The 21,515-nt window shown below is 42.3% G+C and overlaps 1 protein-coding gene across 1 annotated transcript in view; it reads left to right on the forward strand.

The window, feature by feature from the left end:
* SETBP1 (SET binding protein 1) overlaps positions 1 to 21,515 on the forward strand; it is a 128,437-nt gene that overhangs the window by 96,804 nt on the left and 10,118 nt on the right. The window contains exon 3 of the mRNA XM_072132855.1: positions 253 to 3,676. Within this exon, the coding sequence (XP_071988956.1) occupies positions 253 to 3,676 (3,424 nt within the window). The remainder of the gene's footprint in view (positions 1 to 252; positions 3,677 to 21,515) is intronic.

Below are 21,515 nucleotides of genomic sequence, written 5' to 3' on the forward strand. Positions count from 1 at the left end.
AAAGCATAAACGTGACAATCTTTGTATTTTCTTAATTGGCTTCTATTAAAGAAGTCTTGCATGAAAGCCAGTATGGCTGCCATTGCAGCCCCAAAAGAGTGGTATCCTGAGAACTAAAATGTACATATTGGATGTCACGGTTTTATTGTATATTGTAGCTGCCAACATATAATTAAATATCTACTTATTTTATGATCTAATTTTATAATTTATTCAAGTGACTAATGAGTATTATTGTTTCCTTTTTTTTAGGTGCACGAAAGGATTCAGAAACATTCGGGCCTTCATTACAACTCCAGCGTCCCCCCAGACATCACCAGTAACACCTTAAAACCAAAGCACCAGCAGAAAAGCAACCAGAATCGCCATGACTGGTCACCAAAACCAGACTCTGGCCCTCCAGCACAGAGTGGATTTCTAAATCCAGAAACTGGCAAAAAAGACTCCTCTAATGTAACCAAGAGTCCAAACCCAGAGGTGGCTTCTCCCTTCCTCAAAACTCAAGCTAAGAAATCTAACATGGGGACTTCTTGGAGTCAAAACTCTGCTTCCAAGGAAGGCATTGCTAGCAGTTCAGCTTCATCACCCAGTGGTGGAAACGGCAATGCTCTCCCAGCTTCTAACAATATTGAGAGTAGTGAGCTCTCAAAGTTAGAGGACCAAAAAGGTGGATCATCTGAGCCACCAGAACAACCGTTTGGTAATGCAAAAAAGAAATCTGGTAAAAAAGAGTCAAGTCAAAGCATACAGGCAGCAGAGGCAGAAAGGGCAAAAAGTAGCCCTAAAGCACTTGAACCTAAAAGTCACGAAACTGTGGAAAGTAAGAAGGATAATGAGAATTTACCGGCTACTCAACAGCAGGAATCAACTTCTGGAGCTAATGGGGAGAGTGATTCAGTCCATGTGCGTGCTATGCTTCCACAGAAATCTACACCTTCTGATCCACCAGTTAATAAACGTAAGAAAAAAACCTTGTTGAAACCAGTAGTGGACAAAAAGGTACCTGATGTAGAGCAGCCTTCTGGACGGTTATTTGTTGGTGAAATCAGTAATCAGAACTCTTCTCAAATCCAACCCAATAAGAAGGACAACAAAGTAATCAAGCAAAGTAGAGTCCCATCTTATGAACCACCATTAAAGTTACCAGAACTGAATGGTAGCATAGGAAAAGCATTCGTAAATAGCATGACCAGACTTCAAAAATCCTCTTCACTACCTGCATCGAAAGCCATTTCTGATCATGCTCGTTCTAAAATCTCAGAAATGCAACATCCCAAATTTGCAAAGAAAAGGTGGGCATGTGGGAAACCTAAAATAAACCCTCATGAAAATTCTGTGTCGCTCTCAGAAAAAATTGTAGTCGATCCTCCATCTGCTTACCCAATAACCCCCTCGAGCCCTCTCTACACAAATACAGATAGCCTTACAGTGATTACACCAGTAAAGAAGAAAAGGGGTAGACCAAAGAAACAACCATTGCTTACTGTGGAGACCATCCACGAAGGAACGTCCACTAGCCCAGTAAGTCCCATTAACCGAGAATTCCCCGGAATGAAGAAGAGAAAGGGCAGACATAGTCTTGCCGAACTGGTCCAGATGACCCCTTCAATGGAAAAATCCATTGGCGAGTTAGAATTTCACAAGAAAGTTGGTAAACTTGGAGTGTTGGATAAGAAGACGATAAGAACCATCAATAAAATGAAAACCCTCAAAAGAAAGAATATTCTAAACCAAATTTTGTCTTGCTCAAACAGCATAGCCTTGAAGTCTAAATCTCAGCCGCAGACAAATGCAATAGCAACCGTGACCACAACTCTGGATGCTAGATTAGGCAAGCAGATTAATGTCAGCAAGAGGGGAACCATTTATATAGGCAAAAAAAGGGGAAGGAAGCCACGAGCAGAGCAAGTTCCCCAACCAGTTGATCGTAGAACAGCCATTAAACAGACCAGGCCTGTTTCTAACCAGCCCGAAAACCCAGCAGTGCCTTCCAATTTGCAGTCATTTATGGCATCCTCACCAGCAGCTATTCACAGTTTTGCAACTCAGTTCATGGGTTCTAATGGAAACCTTAGTCCTGCCAGCACTGATACAATATTTTCAGATTTAAAAACTATGCCAAATCTACAGCCAATCAGTGCTCTTCCAACAAAAACGCTGAAAGGAATTCATGGAAGTTCCTGGAAGTTGTCTCCGCCAAGATTAATGGCTCACTCGCCTTCCCATCTGTGTGAGATTAGTTCCTTAAAAGAAGTCACACTGTCGCCAGTAAGTGAGTCACACAGCGAAGAAACCATCCCTAGTGATAGTGGCATTGGGACGGACAACAACAGCACTTCTGACCAAGCTGAGAAGAGCTCAGAGTCTCGAAGAAGGTACTCCTTTGATTTTTGTACTCTGGATAATCCAGAGGTTACTCCATCTGATACCAGCACAAAGAGCAAGCATGGTCACCGGCAGAAGCATCTCATTGTCGATAACTTCCTCGCCCATGAAAATGTTAAAAAGCCAAAGCACAAAAGAAAGAGAAAAGGTTTGCCTAACAGGGACAATCTTCAATTTCTTGCAGATCTTGAAGACCTTATCAACAAGTTTCAAGTCTTCAGAATTTCCCACAGAAATTATACATTTTACCATGAAAACCCTTATCCCAGTATTTTCAGGATTAATTTTGATCACTATTACCCAGTGCCATATATCCAGTATGACCCATTGCTCTACCTTCGCCGGACCTCTGACTTGAAATCAAAGAAAAAGCGTGGTAGGCCTGCCAAAACCAATGACACCATGACAAAGGTGCCTTTTTTGCAAGGGTTTGGATACCCTATTCCCAGTGGAAGTTACTATGCACCATATGGAATGCCTTACACATCAATGCCTATGATGAACCTTGGTTATTACGGTCAGTATCCAGCTCCTGTGTATCTGTCTCACACGCTCGGGACAACTTCTCCATTTATGAGGCCCTCAGTTCCACCACCACAGTTTCATACATCCTCTCACATGAAGATGTCTAATGCCGCCAAGCATAAAACAAAACATGGAGTTCACCTGCCGACATCTGTAGGTATGGGCTTGGGTGACATGGGTTCTTCGAAAACTGGAGCCGTTGGACTTTCCAGCAGCCGACTACACAAAAGGAAACACAAACATAAGCACAAGCATAAGGATGATTGCATCCTTGGAGGACATAGTGATTTCAGTGGTCTCTTTTCAGGCAAGTCCTCCGGCTTCTCAAGTCATGTGGCAAATGAGAAGCTCACCACCTCTAGCAAGGACCTTTTCACAGTCAGTGACAAAAGCAAACACAAAGAGAGGCCGAAGCACCAGCATTGTGAAACCGGACAAAGAGGTCCAAAGAGTTCTTTCGAGGTGGACACACTATCTTCTTTGTCTCTTTCAGATGGTCAGCACTTGACTCAGTCTAAAGACAAGAGTGACTTGACCACAGAGTCTGATAACTGTCTGAAACGGTATTCTGGAAATGACTTCATTGGCAGACCAGACTCATCGGACCTGTTTGTGGACATGAGCTCATCCGGTGACAAGAGGGATGGGGATTTGAATGGCAATAAACGGAGGACATTTGAAGGTTTTGGGTCCTATAGAGAGAGAGACATTCAGTCGTTTAGAATGAACAAGAAAGACAGAAGTGCTTTTGATCATTCAGGGTCAGGTAAGAACTACTTTTATTACTAGAGGTGTCATCAGAATGCTGGTCTCTTATGTAATATATGATCCTACTGGATTAAACCATGTGAATTGGAATGATCTAGAAAGTTCTACCTTTGGTACAGTGACATACTAAGTGCAGCCGAGTGGACACCTTTGAGATTCTCACTGTATTGTGCACCACCCGTTCCAGGTTTAGTGGAAATAGGTTGAAAGGTTTGGCATTGTTCCCCTTCAAGATATTAAAGATTCTTTAATTCTCCAAGTCTGAGGCTCAGTTATAATGCCTTTGCTTAGCATTTTCTTGATTGATAAGGTCAGTAAGGATTCGAAGTTACCAACATTTCTAGAGATGACCGTGGAAAGTTGTTTTGGGCTCGGTTCATATCTCGTTTTTTGCATCCATTAGACGTATGGTGCTACATATAAATCTAACATAAAAAGTGGATGCATTCTTCTTCTTGCGTCTAATTTTTGACATAGATGTCGTATCCATCGCATACGTTGGAATCTGTTTTTACACTTTTTTTTAAGAGTTACATTTTTTTAAGAGTTTTAAGATCCAAATTTGGGCACAAAGACAGGATGACACATAACACTTTATGCATATGTCGTCCATAGACACCAATTTGTACATTTTTACATACGTTTTTCGAAAGGGCATGAAAAATGAAGGAGCCAATGTTTTTCTTAACAAAAAAAATTTAAAAAAACACAGGACAACAAATGTACGCTGTTTGTGCATCTCTCGTGTCCATAGACGTGAATGGATACGCCGTAGCACACGTTTAGATACGTTTTATTCAGTGAAAAACAGGTCAGTCAGCAGTATGCAAATAAAACGAGACGTGAGCCCAGCCTTAGTGGTAGGGACAGTACTAGGGACTAGTACTATCTGGGCTTGCATCTTTAAAGGGAGCAATACCAACCCTCCCTACAGAGGAGACCCAACCAGCACTGTCTACAGGTGGGAATCTGTTCCTACTGGAATAGATCTACTGGTTTGGCTTAATCCCGCATCATGTTATTAGGCTTCTTGTAGGTCATGCTTGGTGTTAAGGGAGATGCCTTAGCAGGAGGCATTGTTCTCCATTTAACACCTTGGAAAACATATTCGCATACTTTGCAGCATCTGCAAAGCGAGACAGTACTCTCTCTGATCTAACATGTTTTATGGGCAAGACTGAGGACACTACTGTAGATCTACATAATTTTTGGGGAGCATAAGCGGGATCAGTGCAGATTGTACAGACTCTCAACAATCTGTGCCTACATCATGTAAATCTCTACCATCTGCCCCTGGCTCATATTCTGGCAAAGACAGGAATCCAGTACTATCTGTAGTTGCCGAACTTTCGGGACAAGACTTTCAATTTGGATCATTGACAAGAAATGTCTTTTATATAACATACATGGAGACAAGGAGGCAGTACAATCTGTGCCTACCTTCACGATTCAGTAGTGGTGATCCCCTTCTAGTTGGTTTTAAACCAAAATCTTTGCACATGATGTGATTGTTACCTTCTTGTTATATAATGTGCTGCCATTAGTATTTATAAATTCGAGAATGCAATGGATAGATTATAATATTGGCGTATAGGCAGGAAAGCAAGTATAACATCCTAAATTTTTCCTTGGTAGGGGGATGGTTAAAATAATGTATACATTTTCTGCTAGGGCATAATTATATTTCAGTATAATTAAAGCGAGGGGCATGTTTAATTTAAGTCGTTTAATGTTTTCGGGGGGAAAAAAGTCGTCTCAATTAAGATGTTCATTGGTTTTGTGATTGCGACTTGTGTGATGGCTCTTTGTGCAGATATTACTCTGCTTCTATTGGAAAAATGTTCTCTTAATTAAAAACTACAGTGAAAATGAAACTGTAATTAAATGGACCTTGGTGTTTGACAATGAGCTGGGGGACTTGGAGGATGTCCCGATGCCCGTGTTCATGGATTCATGCTGTGGAAGGAATTAGGAAATTGTATCCATATATTACGTAGAATGAATACATTGGAAATGGAAAATGGTAATCTCCCTCGAACTGATTATCTATCTTGTCCATGAAGTTACGGTAGAGTTATACAGTAGATCCTCTGTGCCCGATCCAGTTATGAGGTCCCTCCAATACTCTGGTTCCCGACCAATCAATGTGTGATAATGGTTCCCTTTTGTGGTCAGAAGATCTCTTCATGGTTTCCGATGAGTCTGATGTGATGTCTTCAGATATCAGTGTTCGATGACCTGCTAAGCCAGATGTGTCCCGACCTTGGGATGGGTGACCAGTTATCTAATCTAAATTGGGGAAATTTTTTGGCCATACAATACATTCAGATTAAGCAGAGGCTGATAAAGACCGCCATGGGTCCCAGGCTGTATGAATATAAAAGCCCCTGCAAGTCAGGAATTCACTTCCTACATCTGGTACTAGAATCGGCTTTTTGGGGAATAGAGGATGTGTCCCTTCTGTCTACTTTCAATCTGTAGTTTCTAGACCGTTCTAGACCTTTTTGGAGGACTTTTAAAAATCCTGAAATGGCTCTTGTGTACATGTGTGTTGAGAGCAGGAACGGATGTACGAGGATTTCATGGGTGAAGCTCCTTCTCAGTCTAAAATTTTGGTGGGTGGTTTCGGTGGCAATGGGACACCTAGAAGGTTCTGGCCTGGGGCTATCGCCCAACCCGCCTATATTATAATCCACTACTGAGATTAAGAAGGACGTAAGAGGTGCTGCTAGAAGCTTCTCTGGTTTTCAACAATATAGTTGCTCAATTTATTTTTGTTTCCTGTTTTTCACATTGACGACAACCTCAGAAACCTCAGAAGTTCTTACTGCCAAACCACAAATATACTTGAAAATACATTAAGATGAGGCCTTCTTGATCCTCTAAATACTATCCTTAAGTCTTGCCCTCTCCACTCAATGTCCCTAAACTTTATCGTCCCATGCATAGGTAGGTGCTCTTGACCATGAACTTCCAGTAGACTACGGAATAATGGTGATTTTTTTCCTGGTGAAGTCTGTTTTTAAAGTTTGCAATGTTCTTCAGGTTGTTAGATAAAACTCATTTTGGCTTTGTGAGGATAACTGGCATTCCTAGCCATCTGGATGACCTTTTATGGTCCTCTATAAACTAGAATATTTAGGGAATAGGAGACACAAAATTGCAGCAAAATTGTTCCCCTGCTCAATAATTTTCTGTCTACCCAGATTCTCATACACCCTAAATCCAATTCATCAAGATTTCCAGAAAAGGTAGGAACAAGTTAATTGGTAGGAGTGACCAGAATTTTTCTTTTTAGATGTTTTTTAATTCCCTAGGGAGATTTTTTAATGTCAGTAATAAATATCTACTTTGAGGGCAACATAGTCCATTAATTTGTGACAAATTCTAACGGCACATCTCTGTATCGAAACATCCTCGCTTTTTGGTCACTTTGGGCTTCCATTTATTATAACTGTGAAATGGCCAAGCTGCATATTTTTCGGGGGCTTGTGGTGTCCCAAAATTTAGAACCACTTCCCTTTTATATAGTTTCTGGTTGATGTGGACGACAACCAATATGTTATTGTCTCCCCATTTTCTTGGATGGAGTAAAGTGAAAGTTGATTATAACCAGTAAGGCTGGGTTCAAGTACACATCACAAGGATCTTGACGTGTTCTTACAACATATGTATGTACAGTGGGACACGTTGGCCGGGGACCCTGAATGCAATGGGAGGAGTGTACAACGGCAGGAGCCAGCGATTGGGTGCTGCCAATGAATGGGGTGTTCCTTCAGTGATGTCACTGTCCTAATATGGACAATGACATCACCGGGTCCTCACTCCTGCCGAGCAAGGTATGCACTCTGTGGGGCTCTGGGGAGAGTTGTAATATTTTTGACGGACAGGATGTATAGTGGTCAGACCGAGGCAACAACTATGCCCCCGTCTGCCACTATTTGTCCACATATATGCTAAGCGTGAACATTGCGTGCTTTCCGGACGTATGCGCTTGGTGTTTACGAAGAACGTGGTGTTAACCCAGCCTTGGGGAGATTCTGGTGGCCACCATAATAGACCCTACTCTGTTCCTTGTTATTATACGTTCTTTTTGGGTATCACAATACGTCTATTTTCCTTCTTCCCTGCCCATAAATATTCTCCCGTCTGACCTTTCTGCCTTCCAGCTCACAATCATTATTTCCCGTCAGTGTTTTCACTGTTGACCACATGAAAGATTATGTAGACGAGGAAATCTCCCGCTCCCGCTGGAAGCACGGCCAAGCTCTGCCAAGTCTTGCCTTCCCCTTATCTCGCCTACAATGATTTTAGTTGAGCAAGTCAAAACTATTTTTCTTCAAGGATTAATTTACTCCTGATGTTAACAGTATATTAACCGTATTTACAAGTGCACAGGACGATGGCTGCAAGATTATACCCGGAGCTTTATCAAGGGGACGAAGTTCTCCATCTGTATTTTAAGCAATTTAACTTTAGAAGGACACAATCATATAAATTGTCACTCAACGTGACGTTGTCTTCAGCTTTGCCGGAGATGTTTTAGAGGGTATCACCCGAGATCAGTGCTGGCAAGGTGATGAGCTAAACCCGAACTTCTGCTGAAGTTTGGGTTTGTGGACCTGAACCCACATCGTTCGGCACGGATGTGAACTTTGAAGGTTCGTGTCAGCTCAACCCTATTCCTGAGTACTCTGTCCTTATTGTAAGATCTCTACTGTCAGATGGGCAGATCTAAGTTGTCTTCTCCAGTCCAGGACCACCCATAGGACATTTGGGAGTCTAAGAAGAATATGAGGCCTGAAACAATTCTGAAACTATATTAATGAAGCTGCCGGATTGGTGCTACTGAGCTGTAGCAGACAGCCTGGCACTGCCTATCTGCCACCAGACAGCTAGAGGTAATCACATTGATTGATCCAGGAAAGGTCTTGGTTTGAGCTGTTATTCCAGATGTTCCACAAACTGTGGGGCTTATTTACAAAGGACCCGCGGCCGCATTTCTGTTGGGTTTTCCGATGTTTCGGGTATCGCGCCGGGGATTGCGACGATCGCGATGGCTTTCACATGACACAAATAAAGTGACAGGCCGACGGACAATCCAATGGATTCGGACTGAGCGCGGGATTTAACATTTAAAATGGTGTCGCAAGCCAAGCACTTACATGCACCGGGAAGAAGAAGGTGAACTCTGGTGGATCTGAGCAGGGAAGTGACACATGCAGATTATCGGGCGCATGCTTGTAGTGAATCGCGGCAGCTGTTCATTCTCTTTGGGGAACGCACCTCGGGCATTGCGACGGGACTGGTAAGTAAATCTGCCCCAATGTCTGTTAAAGAGGACTTGGGGTTGGTGAATCTGGTGAAAGCTCTTTGGACAAACCTAAGGCAAAGAAAGCGCATTCTAGTAACAAAAGAAAGAGCAGCCCAAGAGAAGTCTTGTGATTGTGAGAATTCTGGGGTGAAACTTGTAGAAGACCAAGTTATTTTAGGAAGAATTGGAAAAATGTTGTAAGTTAGTTGCCAGGCATTGGCATTGCAGAGATTTTAAAGGAAGTTTCCAGCCGCCTATTCTACTAATGACCAAGTTCATAGGCGATTGGTGGAGGTGCAACAGCCGGATCTTCTGCCGGACAACTGGTTGCAAAGGAAAATAAAAATCTCCATCGATTCGGTTTTGACTATCAACACAAGCTGCAAATATTGATGGATTACTTGGAAATTGGTCCTCAGTTTCTCTCCTTTGATATCGTGAAGGGATTTTTAGTTTATGGAAAATGGCAGCAACTCCTCTCCAACGGGAACCAATCTATAAATAGAACAAATATCGACTAGAGATTCCGGCTGATCTGATCAACACATTTTTTCTTTTTTAATTTGTATATTTTGACAGCAGCCAGGTGTGACAGAATGGCCGGGTTCCCAGAAACCTCTCGAGGTAGAGGTGGTATTTGTTCTATCATTACGCAGCTTAGTGCTTTAGATGAATTGCCAGATGAGCAAAGCGCTTAAACTTACATTCATATGGAGTATGAGGCATCATGGGAAAAGAGGACCCCACTCTCTAGTGAATGAACGAGAGCCAAATCTGGGACTGTCGCATCATCGATTCGCCCATATGGATTGATGAGATCCAGTGTTATGGTTTTGTGTGCCGAGCTGCGGGATAACCGAACACATGGCTTCTATTACTAATAGGAAAAATTACATTGCCTGCCTTTGTACTGTTAGAGCTTATATTTTACTTCAGAGCCGGATTCAAAATTGTGCGGAATAGTGAGTACAGCTATGCAGTATGTAACATGTAGTAACTCTGGATCAGTAAAGGATAAGTAATGTCATGTATGTAGACAGTGACTGCACCAGCAGCAGAATAGTGAGTGCAGCTCTGGAGTATAATACAGGATGTAACTCAGGATCAGTACAGGATAAGTAATGTCATGTATGTACACAGTGACTGCACCAGCAGAATAGTGAGTACAGCTCCGGGGTATAATACAGGATGTAACTCAGGATCAGTACAGGATAAGTAATGTCACGTATGTGCACAGTGACTGCACCAGCAGCAGAATAGTGAGTGCAGCTCTGGAGTATAATACAGGATGTAACTCAGGATCAGTACAGGATAAGTAATGTCATGTATGTACACAGTGACTGCACCAGCAGCAGAATAGTGAGTGTAGCTCTGGAGTATAATACAGGATGTAACTCAGGATCAGTACAGGATAAGTAATGTCATGTATGTACACAGTGACTGCACCAGCAGAATAGTGAGTACAGCTCCGGGGTATAATACAGGATGTAACTCAGGATCAGTACAGGATAAGTAATGTCATGTATGTGCACAGTGACTGCACCAGCAACAGAATAGTGAGTGCAGCTCTGGAGTATAATACAGGATGTAACTCAGGATCAGTACAGGATAAGTAATGTCATGTATGTACACAGTGACTGCACCAGCAGAATAGTGAGTACAGCTCCGGGGTATAATACTGGATGTAACTCAGGATCAGTACAGGATAAGTAATGTCATGTATGTGCACAGTGACTGCACCAGCAGCAGAATAGTGAGTGCAGCTCTGGAGTATAATACAGGATGTAACTCAGGATCAGTACAGGATAAGTAATGTCATGTATGTACACAGTGACTGCACCAGCAGCAGAATAGTGAGTGCAGCTCTGGAGTATAATACAGGATGTAACTCAGGATCAGTACAGGATAAGTAATGTCATGTATGTACACAGTGACTGCACCAGCAGAATAGTGAGTACAGCTCCGGGGTATAATACAGGATGTAACTCAGGATCAGTACAGGATAAGTAATGTCATGTATGTGCACAGTGACTGCACCAGCAGCAGAATAGTGAGTGCAGCTCTGGAGTATAATACAGGATTTAACTCAGGATCAGTACAGGATAAGTAATGTCATGTATGTACACAGTGACTGCACCAGCAGCAGAATAGTGAGTGCAGCTCTGGAGTATAATACAGGATGTAACTCAGGATCAGTACAGGATAAGTAATGTCATGTATGTACACAGTGACTGCACCAGCAGCAGAATAGTGAGTGCAGCTCCGGGGTATAATACAGGATATAACTCAGGATCAGTACAGGATAAGTAATGTCATGTATGTACACAGTGACTGCACCAGCAGCAGAATAGTGAGTGCAGCTCTGGGGTATAATACAGGATGTAACTCAGGATCAGTACAGGATAAGTAATGTCATGTATGTACACAGTGACTGCACCAGCAGCAGAATAGTGAGTGCAGCTCTGGAGTATAATACAGGATGTAACTCAGGATCAGTACAGGATAAGTAATGTCATGTATGTACACAGTGACTGCACCAGCAGCAGAATAGTGAGTGCAGCTCTGGGGTATAATACAGGATGTAACTCAGGATCAGTACAGGATAAGTAATGTCATGTATGTACACAGTGACTGCACCAGCAACAGAATAGTGAGTGCAGCTCTGGGGTATAATACAGGATGTAACTCAGGATCAGTACAGGATAAGTAATGTCATGTATGTACACAGTGACTGCACCAGCAGCAGAATAGTGAGTGCAGCTCTGGGGTATAATACAGGATGTAACTCAGGATCAGTACAGGATAAGTAATGTCCTGTATGTACACAGTGACTGCACCAGCAGCAGAATAGTGAGTGCAGCTCTGGGGTATAATACAGGATGTAACTCAGGATCAGTACAGGATAAGTAATGTCATGTATGTACACAGTGACTGCACCAGCAGCAGAATAGTGAGTGCAGCTCTGGGGTATAATGCAGGATGTAACTCAGGATCAGTACAGGATAAGTAATGTCATGTGTGTACACAGTGACTGCACCAGCAGCAGAATGGTGAGTGCAGCTCTTTTATCTTGATTCTTATTGCCCTTTGGGGTAGTTTGGTTATGTACTCTTCAATTATTTAACCAAGAGAACTAGAGACATTGTATCACGAGAAATACAGAATAACTTTCTGCTTTGCCCCCCAAATAACTCAGTACATTGTGTTCCATTTTTTTCCTGGGAAGGTCTAAATGTCCCTTTTTTAACTTTTTTTCCGCTCTTATCACATTGATCTGAGTTTATCTTGGCGTCTTTGTTTCCGTGGACATTTTCGGGAAAGGAGTTGAACAGTGAAATCCAGAATCATAAGTCAACCATGGTTCACATTCTTCTGCAAGTGTACAGTTAATTTGTATTGGGGGGGGGGGGGGGGGTCTTAGAATGCTCCGCCATCCAAAAATAGTTATGTTGTATAAGGTACTAAAAATAGTCATGTACTGCTCGGAGGAAAGACTCTGATATGGGATACATTTTTCTCCTTGCTCTACAGACTTCCCGTCTCTTGGTTTAGAATATATTACATTTCCAGTTATTTGGATACACAAACACATTTTGTTCGTAAACTTCATAAAAATTACAAAAACATGTTTGAAACCGGCCCCATTGTGGCCGACGTGAAGTCTGAGCCCCCTCCTACAAACAGTCCTATGGTTGCTATACAAAGTATCATATTAACTAGCTGTAGCTCCTGGCGTTAGCCGCGATAGTAAATAACTGCTCTTAGCTACAACAAAATAGAATGGGTTAACAAAAAATATTTCATATGTCTCCATAGACTGTCTGTCGCCGGCAGTCTCTTTCGCTGACTGTCTGTCGCCGGCAGTCTCTTTCGCTGACTGTCTGTCTGTCGCCGGCAGTCTCTTTCGCTGACTGTCTGTCTGTCGCCGGCAGTCTCTTTCGCTGACTGTCTGTCTGTCGCCGGCAGTCTCTTTCGCTGACTGTCTGTCTGTCGCCGGCAGTCTCTTTCGCTGACTGTCTGTCTGTCGCCGGCAGTCTCTTTCGCTGACTGTCTGTCTGTCGCCGGCAGTCTCTTTCGCTGACTGACTGTCTGTCGCCGGCAGTCTCTTTCGCTGACTGACTGTCTGTCGCCGGCAGTCTCTTTCGCTGACTGACTGTCTGTCGCCGGCAGTCTCTTTCGCTGACTGTCTGTCTGTCGCCGGCAGTCTCTTTCGCTGACTGTCTGTCTGTCGCCGGCAGTCTCTTTCGCTGACTGACTGTCTGTCGCCGGCAGTCTCTTTCGCTGACTGACTGTCTGTCGCCGGCAGTCTCTTTCGCTGACTGACTGTCTGTCGCCGGCAGTCTCTTTCGCTGACTGACTGTCTGTCGCCGGCAGTCTCTTTCGCTGACTGTCTGTCTGTCGCCGGCAGTCTCTTTCGCTGACTGACTGTCTGTCGCCGGCAGTCTCTTTCGCTGACTGACTGTCTGTCGCCGGCAGTCTCTTTCGCTGACTGACTGTCTGTCGCCGGCAGTCTCTTTCGCTGACTGACTGTCTGTCGCCGGCAGTCTCAGGTCTCAAATTTCATTTTTGCACAGCTGTTTATAAAATTACAGCTGATCTCTGATCGATTTGTGGCAACGGGAACAGTTTTTTCCAAAGACATTTCTGAGGAATCTCCCATTATCTCTGTATCCCTATTCATCTTAACTCGCACATAAGTTGCATTACACTCATTGCCTATAGTAACCAATCACAACTCAGAGCTCATATTAGTGACCTGTGGCAGAGCGGCAACCAATCACGTCAGCAGCAGACAATGGTAATAAGTGGGTTTTGGAAAGCACAGGGTGAAAATTTCGTCTCAAAACCAGATTAAAGACGTTCCTGAGTCTCAGGCAACAACTTTTGGTGATTGTAAACGCATCGGTACAGATTCCTTTAGCGGACAGACATACTTACATATACCCAGCTTTATATATTAGATGTTGGGTTAAAATGCAGGGGTGAACCTAAACTCTCTGCTGCCTGAGCCGAGCTATAAAACTGCGCCCCCCCAGCTCTCCAGTAGTAATATATCAGGTTCTTCATGCAGTGTCTCTTACCCATGCTCACATTGGGTGTGAAGAGACTGCTTCGTAGCAGGTGACTGCGCCCCTGATGCTGCCCCTTATATTGCTGCAGTTAGTGTTTCTGAGGCAAGAGGCTCAACTCGCCTCATGGATGGTGCGCCCCCGCTCACCTGCCGATTCCTGTCGGTACAATTTACCTGGACATTGAGCCAACTCTATGTAGGTGGATGAGGCCATTTTCTCCCACCATGGGCATTACACAAGGATAGAAGAATGAACGGCTCCAGTCACATTTTGTATCCTTCTGCCTTCGTGTAACATTTTGTACAGAACATGACAGAAGTTTGTGTGCGCTGAGGTTCCTTTTTTTTGTTTTTTTTTCCCTTTCCCCTTCCAAGAATATTTCCAGGTAATTCAATCCCAAACACACAAGCATTTCTATTTTACATTCAATTATTTATGGTTTCAGAAACCCACGTCCGCGACGTCTGGGGCAGGACGGAACGTGCCAGCTTCACTCTGTACTTGATGGCGATGTTTCCTGATTAAGTGATATCATTATAAAGGGGGGGGGCAGTTCCTCTCCGTTTATCATTGTGAGGTTCATAGTTTTGTTGAATTTAAAAAGCCTTGGAAAAAAAACTTTTTCAACTTTTCATAACTTTTTGAAGGGGCTTTTTTTCATTTTTTTCACTTTTTTCATTTATTCCGACCCCCTTTTCTGGAAGCCTACTAAATGGGGACATAAAAAATCTCCCTAGGGAAAAAATAAAAATAAAAAAAGCCTCCCGACTGAGGAGCTAGGAGCTGGCTGGTGACATTAGAGCCGGGGCGTGGAGAAAGCGCCCTCCCTGCACCCTCTGAATGGGTGTCATTGTACTATAATCCGGAATATACCAATCCGAATGACAGGGGTTGGAATGAGGAAACTTTAAAAGGGTCAGTTTAGGACCCTAGTGGAGTGGCCCATATTATACTTGGCCTGGTAAGTTTGCTGGAAGCTGCAGTCCACGTGACCCCTGTTCAGTAGGACTTCCTGTGACATCCCCTGTCCCGTTGGCTTCCAACGGATGGAGGAGTCCATGCAGTTATTATGATCTATTCTGTGCAGATACATCTGCCATTATGGTAATGATGGAGGCGGCAAACACAGTGGTCACTTGAACTTACCTTAACAAGGTTAGTATATTATATTTCGAGTGACCCAATTACGGTCTTACCCGCAATATTACTTACACAGTTTTTGTTTCCTATAAGTGGACAACCTCGTTAAGAAAATGTAACTACATAATAATGTAAGCAATAAATTTAGAAGGTAAACATTCCCCTTCTCCTCTCTGTTTCCCTTCTTTGCATTTGCGAACGGATACACCAGTGTAAAGAGGACACCGAATCTGCCCCTGGAGAGTCTGTTAGTGGGTAACAGGAGTTTTTCTTCCGGCTGTTGGCACAAAAGTAAACTGTGCAATTACTTTCATTTAATGCCAGGGAAGGTTACTCTTTTCAGCACCAGGTAAGTCTTGCCAATGTATCATGGCAACGCGGGTGAAAGAGAGGTCAGTCCTTTTCCGCGGCGGTCTCCTATTTTCGAGGTATCTCTGTAGACTTGTAGACCACTGAGCTGTAACGTCATTTTCTTCGGGTGGTTTTAGTTTTTTGATGTTTTTGTTCTCTCTCGTAGACTTTTTTTTTTTGGGGGGGGGGGATCTCGTGACATTTTCACTCTGTTTTATTTTGAAAAAACTCCTAGGATCTTAAATTGCTTTCCTCGTTTTCAGCTAGCAACTTCTGTCTGTGATGGAAACTTATTTGTCTCCTGGTAATTTTCCATCCTCAGATGAATTTTAGTTTTATGGAGTCGGACCATCTCCTAGCGTTGCCTGGCACATGGGACAAGCCCGTGCCGATTCCTTAAGGTTTTGGTACATAACACCTATTTGTTATTTGATGAAGATTTAGAAGACTTGTAACATGAAGGGTCAATGTTTTCTTGATATGCCAACAAGGTTTTGCCAATGAGCTTGGTTTTACCCTTAATGCAACCCATGCAGTTGCTTTGGGGCCACAACTGCATGTGATTGGATGAAATTGATTTTCCTGGACCAGTTTTTAGAAAGATAACTAGTTTTTGGGAATAGGGAGAAGCCTTTCCACATTTTGACCTGTCAATCTTGTGATCACCAAGATACAGCTTAAAGTTACGGCAAAGCAGGTAGCTACGAATTTAACATGTGGCGTTAGAAAGGCCAAATCTGCTTCAACACATATCAAATTCACTTTTACACTCCATAGGACTATTTTTTGGAAATCTTACTTCTAGCTCCGGTCCCCGAGGTGGGAGATACTTCCTGCCAAAACAGGAAATGGGTAACCGTTAGTGATGGATGATGTTCCGTTTAAGGGCCTGTCTCTCTGCCGAATTATGAAAGAGAAATTCTGCTACTTCCCCTATGGCGAATGTATATGTTTGGTAGAATGGCATTTGTTATGGCACATAAGAATTTCACAAGACGGGGTCCCATGTAATTTCCTGGTGGTCACCCTTTATATTCACCCAAGCTACATAACCTTGTGTTAGGTCTCTACCTTAATTTTATTTTATTAGACTACTATTTAACGATTATCCTCTGGGAGTTGATAACCATTAGATTAATGGAGGGTAGGACCACTGAGACAACTATTGTTTATGAGGATAGGGGCCACATTTTCTTTTTAGGTGGCTGTCATTTGTATGTGATAGCCCTCTTTGGTTGTATTGATTGAATGGGAGTGTTCATACGTGACCTGAGGGTTCATTCAATTGCAGGTTCAAGAGATCCCATTTTTTACCTAATGGGTGGGTCCTATGTATTAGAGAAAACTTGATTTCACCAGAATGATCCTCTAAGTGAACGTAAAAAAAAATCGTGTTTCTTTACCCCTTGCTGGTCCCCACCAGTTCTTAAATCTAGCGTCTTGTTGTGCCATTGTTTGGCCCTAAGTCTGAACGTCTATCGACTTTACTTCAGCTTTGTGAACTTTACTACTTTGTTTAATAGACCCCAAATATTGGGTGGTCAGTTCAGCCAGCCTTATAATTTGTCTCGTTAGATGTATAATTTGTTCTGTATAAGCGTTTGATTGTTGTGTGATTGCCCTACATCTGGCAGCAGCACATTTATCATGACGGACGCATTTCGCTTATCTAGTAGCTGCATTTCATAGTCACTCGTGCCGTTGGATGGCTTTAACCCCCTTTTATAAATATTGGATCTGTATGAGGCGCCTTTCAGTTTGTGCCAAATGGATGTGCCCTTGTGTGACACTGGGTTAAAGAGCCATACACAATGTTTTCTCTATGACACAATACGCTGTTATTCCATCCCCGAGCGTGTAGTCTCCCAGAGGCCAAATAAATCTACAGCCGCCGCAGCTCAGCGACTGTGATGTTTCATTTTTTTACGCAACCGTGAATCCGAGTCAAAACTCTCAATCACATCTATTGTCTCAAAATGGCAGCAGGAGTCCAAGTCCCGGCCTAAATGTAATTTTCCGGAAGAAACAAACATAACTTTTACATTTAGCCATAAAGATGGAAAAAATTTTGGATATCCTGAAGTTTCATCAAGTTGGTAATTTTACCGTCCAATATCATGTTGTACGTTCTTTCCCCCTACGTCTGGGAGGTCTCTCTCTAAAGATCCTTTAGATAATGACTTGTTTTATAATCAAAAATTTTTAAAATTTTTTGTTCCGATGGTGACAACTTAACCATCGTTGTTGGTGGAAGCAACTAGACATTAAAGACATTTGGCATCACAGTTGATGTAGAATTTGGTTCAACTATTACATTGTATATTTGGATTTAGGGGCTCTCTGCGCTCGGGTTCATTTTCTGTACAATTCACCTACCCTCCAGGTAATTAGTATGAGATCTGTATCTATCTAGGGCACAGGGCCCGAAGCAGATGGTTCCATCAGAGGTGATGCCAGTGTACACCCAAATAAGAGCAGAGCTACTGTTCCCCACTGGCCTATTTCTAAGGCTAATTTATAAGCTTCGAAAGTGGCTCCAAGGCCTACACAATCCTTTAGGGACTCCCAAGTTCTCAGTGCTAGAAAAACACTTTACAGACTGCAATTAACATTACATCTACTTGGTGACCGGTTATAGAACAGACTGGTATAAACAACTCCTGAAAGAATACCCAAAATTCAGAATATATTTTTTATAGATCCAACAACTTTCCAAGGAACTGAGATGACATTCAGTTTTATTTTGTACCTTGTATGTAAACGGCCCTTGCCCGGATGTCTGGAGAAGAAAGGATTAGTATGTTTACATCCGCTATCCTTAAAATAGGCGATCAGTATCATATCACCTGATATTTGTCCCTTACAAATCAGCAATTTGGAGTGTTCAAAGAAAAGTCCCTGAAAACCCCTTAAGTTTTTTTTCATGGTGCTTGATCCTGTGATTCCTTGCGAGTAGGGATGAGTGGACCTGAAGTTCCAGTTTGGGCGCGTTCCGATTGACCCAAACAAAGTGCCAGATTGGCAGCCAAACAGCCAATTCGGTAACTTGATGCCCCTAGCCAACTATCTATGGCTGGGATGGGCCCAGGTGTCACCTCTTGCCAATCATAGCCATGACTAGTTGGCCAGTGGTGTCATTTTGCCGGATTGGCCCGAAACTTGAGGCCTGCTCGTTTCTACTAATGCGTTCAAATGCTGCCAGAGGCACTGGTTGTGGACTACTTCCATCTCTACACTCACATTTAAGGAGACCTTTTATTAGATACCATGGTTCTGATGGGCTCTGAAGACAATTTGGACTTATGTTGGACACAGGTGGAATCCATTGGATTGCCTCTCATGGTGATGGTCTCTGGAAGAAGATGCGACCCCTTCCTAGCGATGACTCTTAGCACAATACTATTCACTTACTTCCGTTTCGATTCCATCCAATGTAGACGTATATTTTCCAAATTTTTTTTCTACATTTTTACCATTTGACGCTACGGATTCCTTCCTGTTGACCCTTCGCATGTATTTATCCTTTATCTTGTTGCATTTGTCCGTATTAGTCAGAGCTTGTTTATTGCTTCTTCCCCCATCCCCCCCCCCCCCCATCTCTCGGAGGAATATGATTCACACGTTTTCAGATTTATTTGAGCAAAAAGCAATAAATATACTGCTTCAATTTTCACTGCTGGAACACAGCCAGGATTTTTAATGAATCCGGCCTGCGCTATTGAAGTGGTCTAGGATCTCCAAGGCTCTAGGCTCTGTTAGATTATACACATACTCGCACTCTCCTCCTCCCCTCTTCTCTCCGCTCCTCGTTCCCCACGGACTGTATGAGTCACACACCAATGCAGGTTTATTTTTCAGACTTGGCTCTGGTTAGAATTAGGATGAGTCTTTTATAATTCAAGCTATGGAAGGTTTCCTCCGCGTTTCGTCGAAGCTGCCAGGAGACGCCATGTTTTTGTCGCTAAGCCGCCTTTTTTGCCGGGTGGCAAAGTAGTTCCGTGTCTTTCATTAGATTATTTCACCCAGAAGACTTGTAATAATTTGACCTACTCAGCAATTTTTTTCCTTAAATGCATTAACTAGACTGCACAAATCCCCCTGGCCGTAGAATTTGCAGATTTTAATCACCTCGCGAATGGAGCATGGCTTATTAGTTGGCGATGCGCAGCCTAGCTTGCACATTTCAGACCATGTGAGTAATATTTTTAGCTGCTGCTAATAAGGGAATGAATTTCAAGGGAGACATTACTATAACCCTTTCCCGACAGGGAGACATCCAGTGGTCAGAGAGTAATTCTAGTAAAAATTCATATAAAGAAGGAAAGTTCACCTGAAGATGTTCTCTGCCAGGTCAAGAGATTGATAAGGCATCTGATGGATCAAAGGACTCTTTGAGATGTGTCTGAGCTTTGCTTCATGAGAATTCTCAGCAATATATCACAACACTGAATTCTTAATGGAAGCGGCATCTAAAGAATTGCTATAATACTGCCCCCTATGTACAGGAATATAACTACTATAATACTGCCCCCTATGTACAGGAATATAACTACTATGATACAACCCCCTATGTACAAGAATATAACTACTATAATACTGCCCCCTATGTACAGGAATATAACTACTATAATACTGCCCCCTATGTACAAGAATATAACTACTATAATACTGCCCCCTATGTACAAGAATATAACTACTATAATACTGTCCCCTATGTACAGGAATATAACTACTATAATACTGTCCCCTATGTACAAGAATATAACTACTATAATACTGCCCCCTATGTACAAGAATATAACTACTATAATACTGCCCCCTATGTACAAGAATATAACTGCTATAATACTGCCCCCTATGTACAAGAATATAACTACTATAATACTGCCCCCTATGTACAAGAATATAACTGCTATAATACTGCCCCCTATGTACAAGAATATAACTGCTATAATACTGCCCCCTATGTACAAGAATATAACTACTATAATACTGCCCCCTATGTACAAGAATATAACTACTATAATACTTCCCCTATGTACAGGAATATAACTACTATAATACTGCCCCCTATGTACAGGAATATAACTACTATAATACTGCTCCCTATGTACAAGAATATAACTACTATAATACTGCCCCCTATGCACAAGAATATAACTACTATAATACTGCCCCTATGTGCAAGAATATACCTACTATAATACCGCCACCTATGTACAGGAATATAACTACTATAATACTGCCCCCTATGTACAGGAATATAACTACTATAATACTGCCCCCTATGTACAGGGATATAACTACTATAATACTGCCCCCTATGTACAAGACTATAACTACTATAATACTGCCCCCTATGTACAGGGATATAACTACTATAATACTGCCCCTATGTACAAGAATATACCTACTATAATACTGCCCCCTATGTACAAGAATATAACTACTATAATACTGCCCCCTATGTACAAGAATATACCTACTATAATACTGCCCCCTATGTACAAGAATATAACTACTATGATACTGCCCCCTATGTGCATGAATATAACTACTATAATACTGCCCCCTATGTACAGTAATATAAGTACTATAATACTGCCCCCTATGTACAGGAATATAACTACTATAATACTGCCCCCTATGTACAATATAACAACTAGCTGAATGTTGTAAGTTATTGTCTCTAGATAATTTCTGTCTGTATTATATGTCAGTGTGAATGTATTATGTAACATCACAGATAAGTAATTGGAGATGTATATTTATGTAACATGTTTGCTCTGTAGTACAGGCTGTTCCCTTCGTATTACCCACTCAGGATATTATGCCGCCCAGGTAATGAGTAGTTACATAACTGCAGCCTTGTCAGGTCTCTGAAAATTAATTTAATATGTCGGAGTAGATATTTACAGAGACATTTCATAAATGTACAAACTATATGGAATTTAAGCTTA

Source organism: Engystomops pustulosus, chromosome 1, assembly GCF_040894005.1.
Source record: "Engystomops pustulosus chromosome 1, aEngPut4.maternal, whole genome shotgun sequence".
NCBI lineage: Eukaryota > Metazoa > Chordata > Amphibia > Anura > Leptodactylidae > Engystomops > Engystomops pustulosus.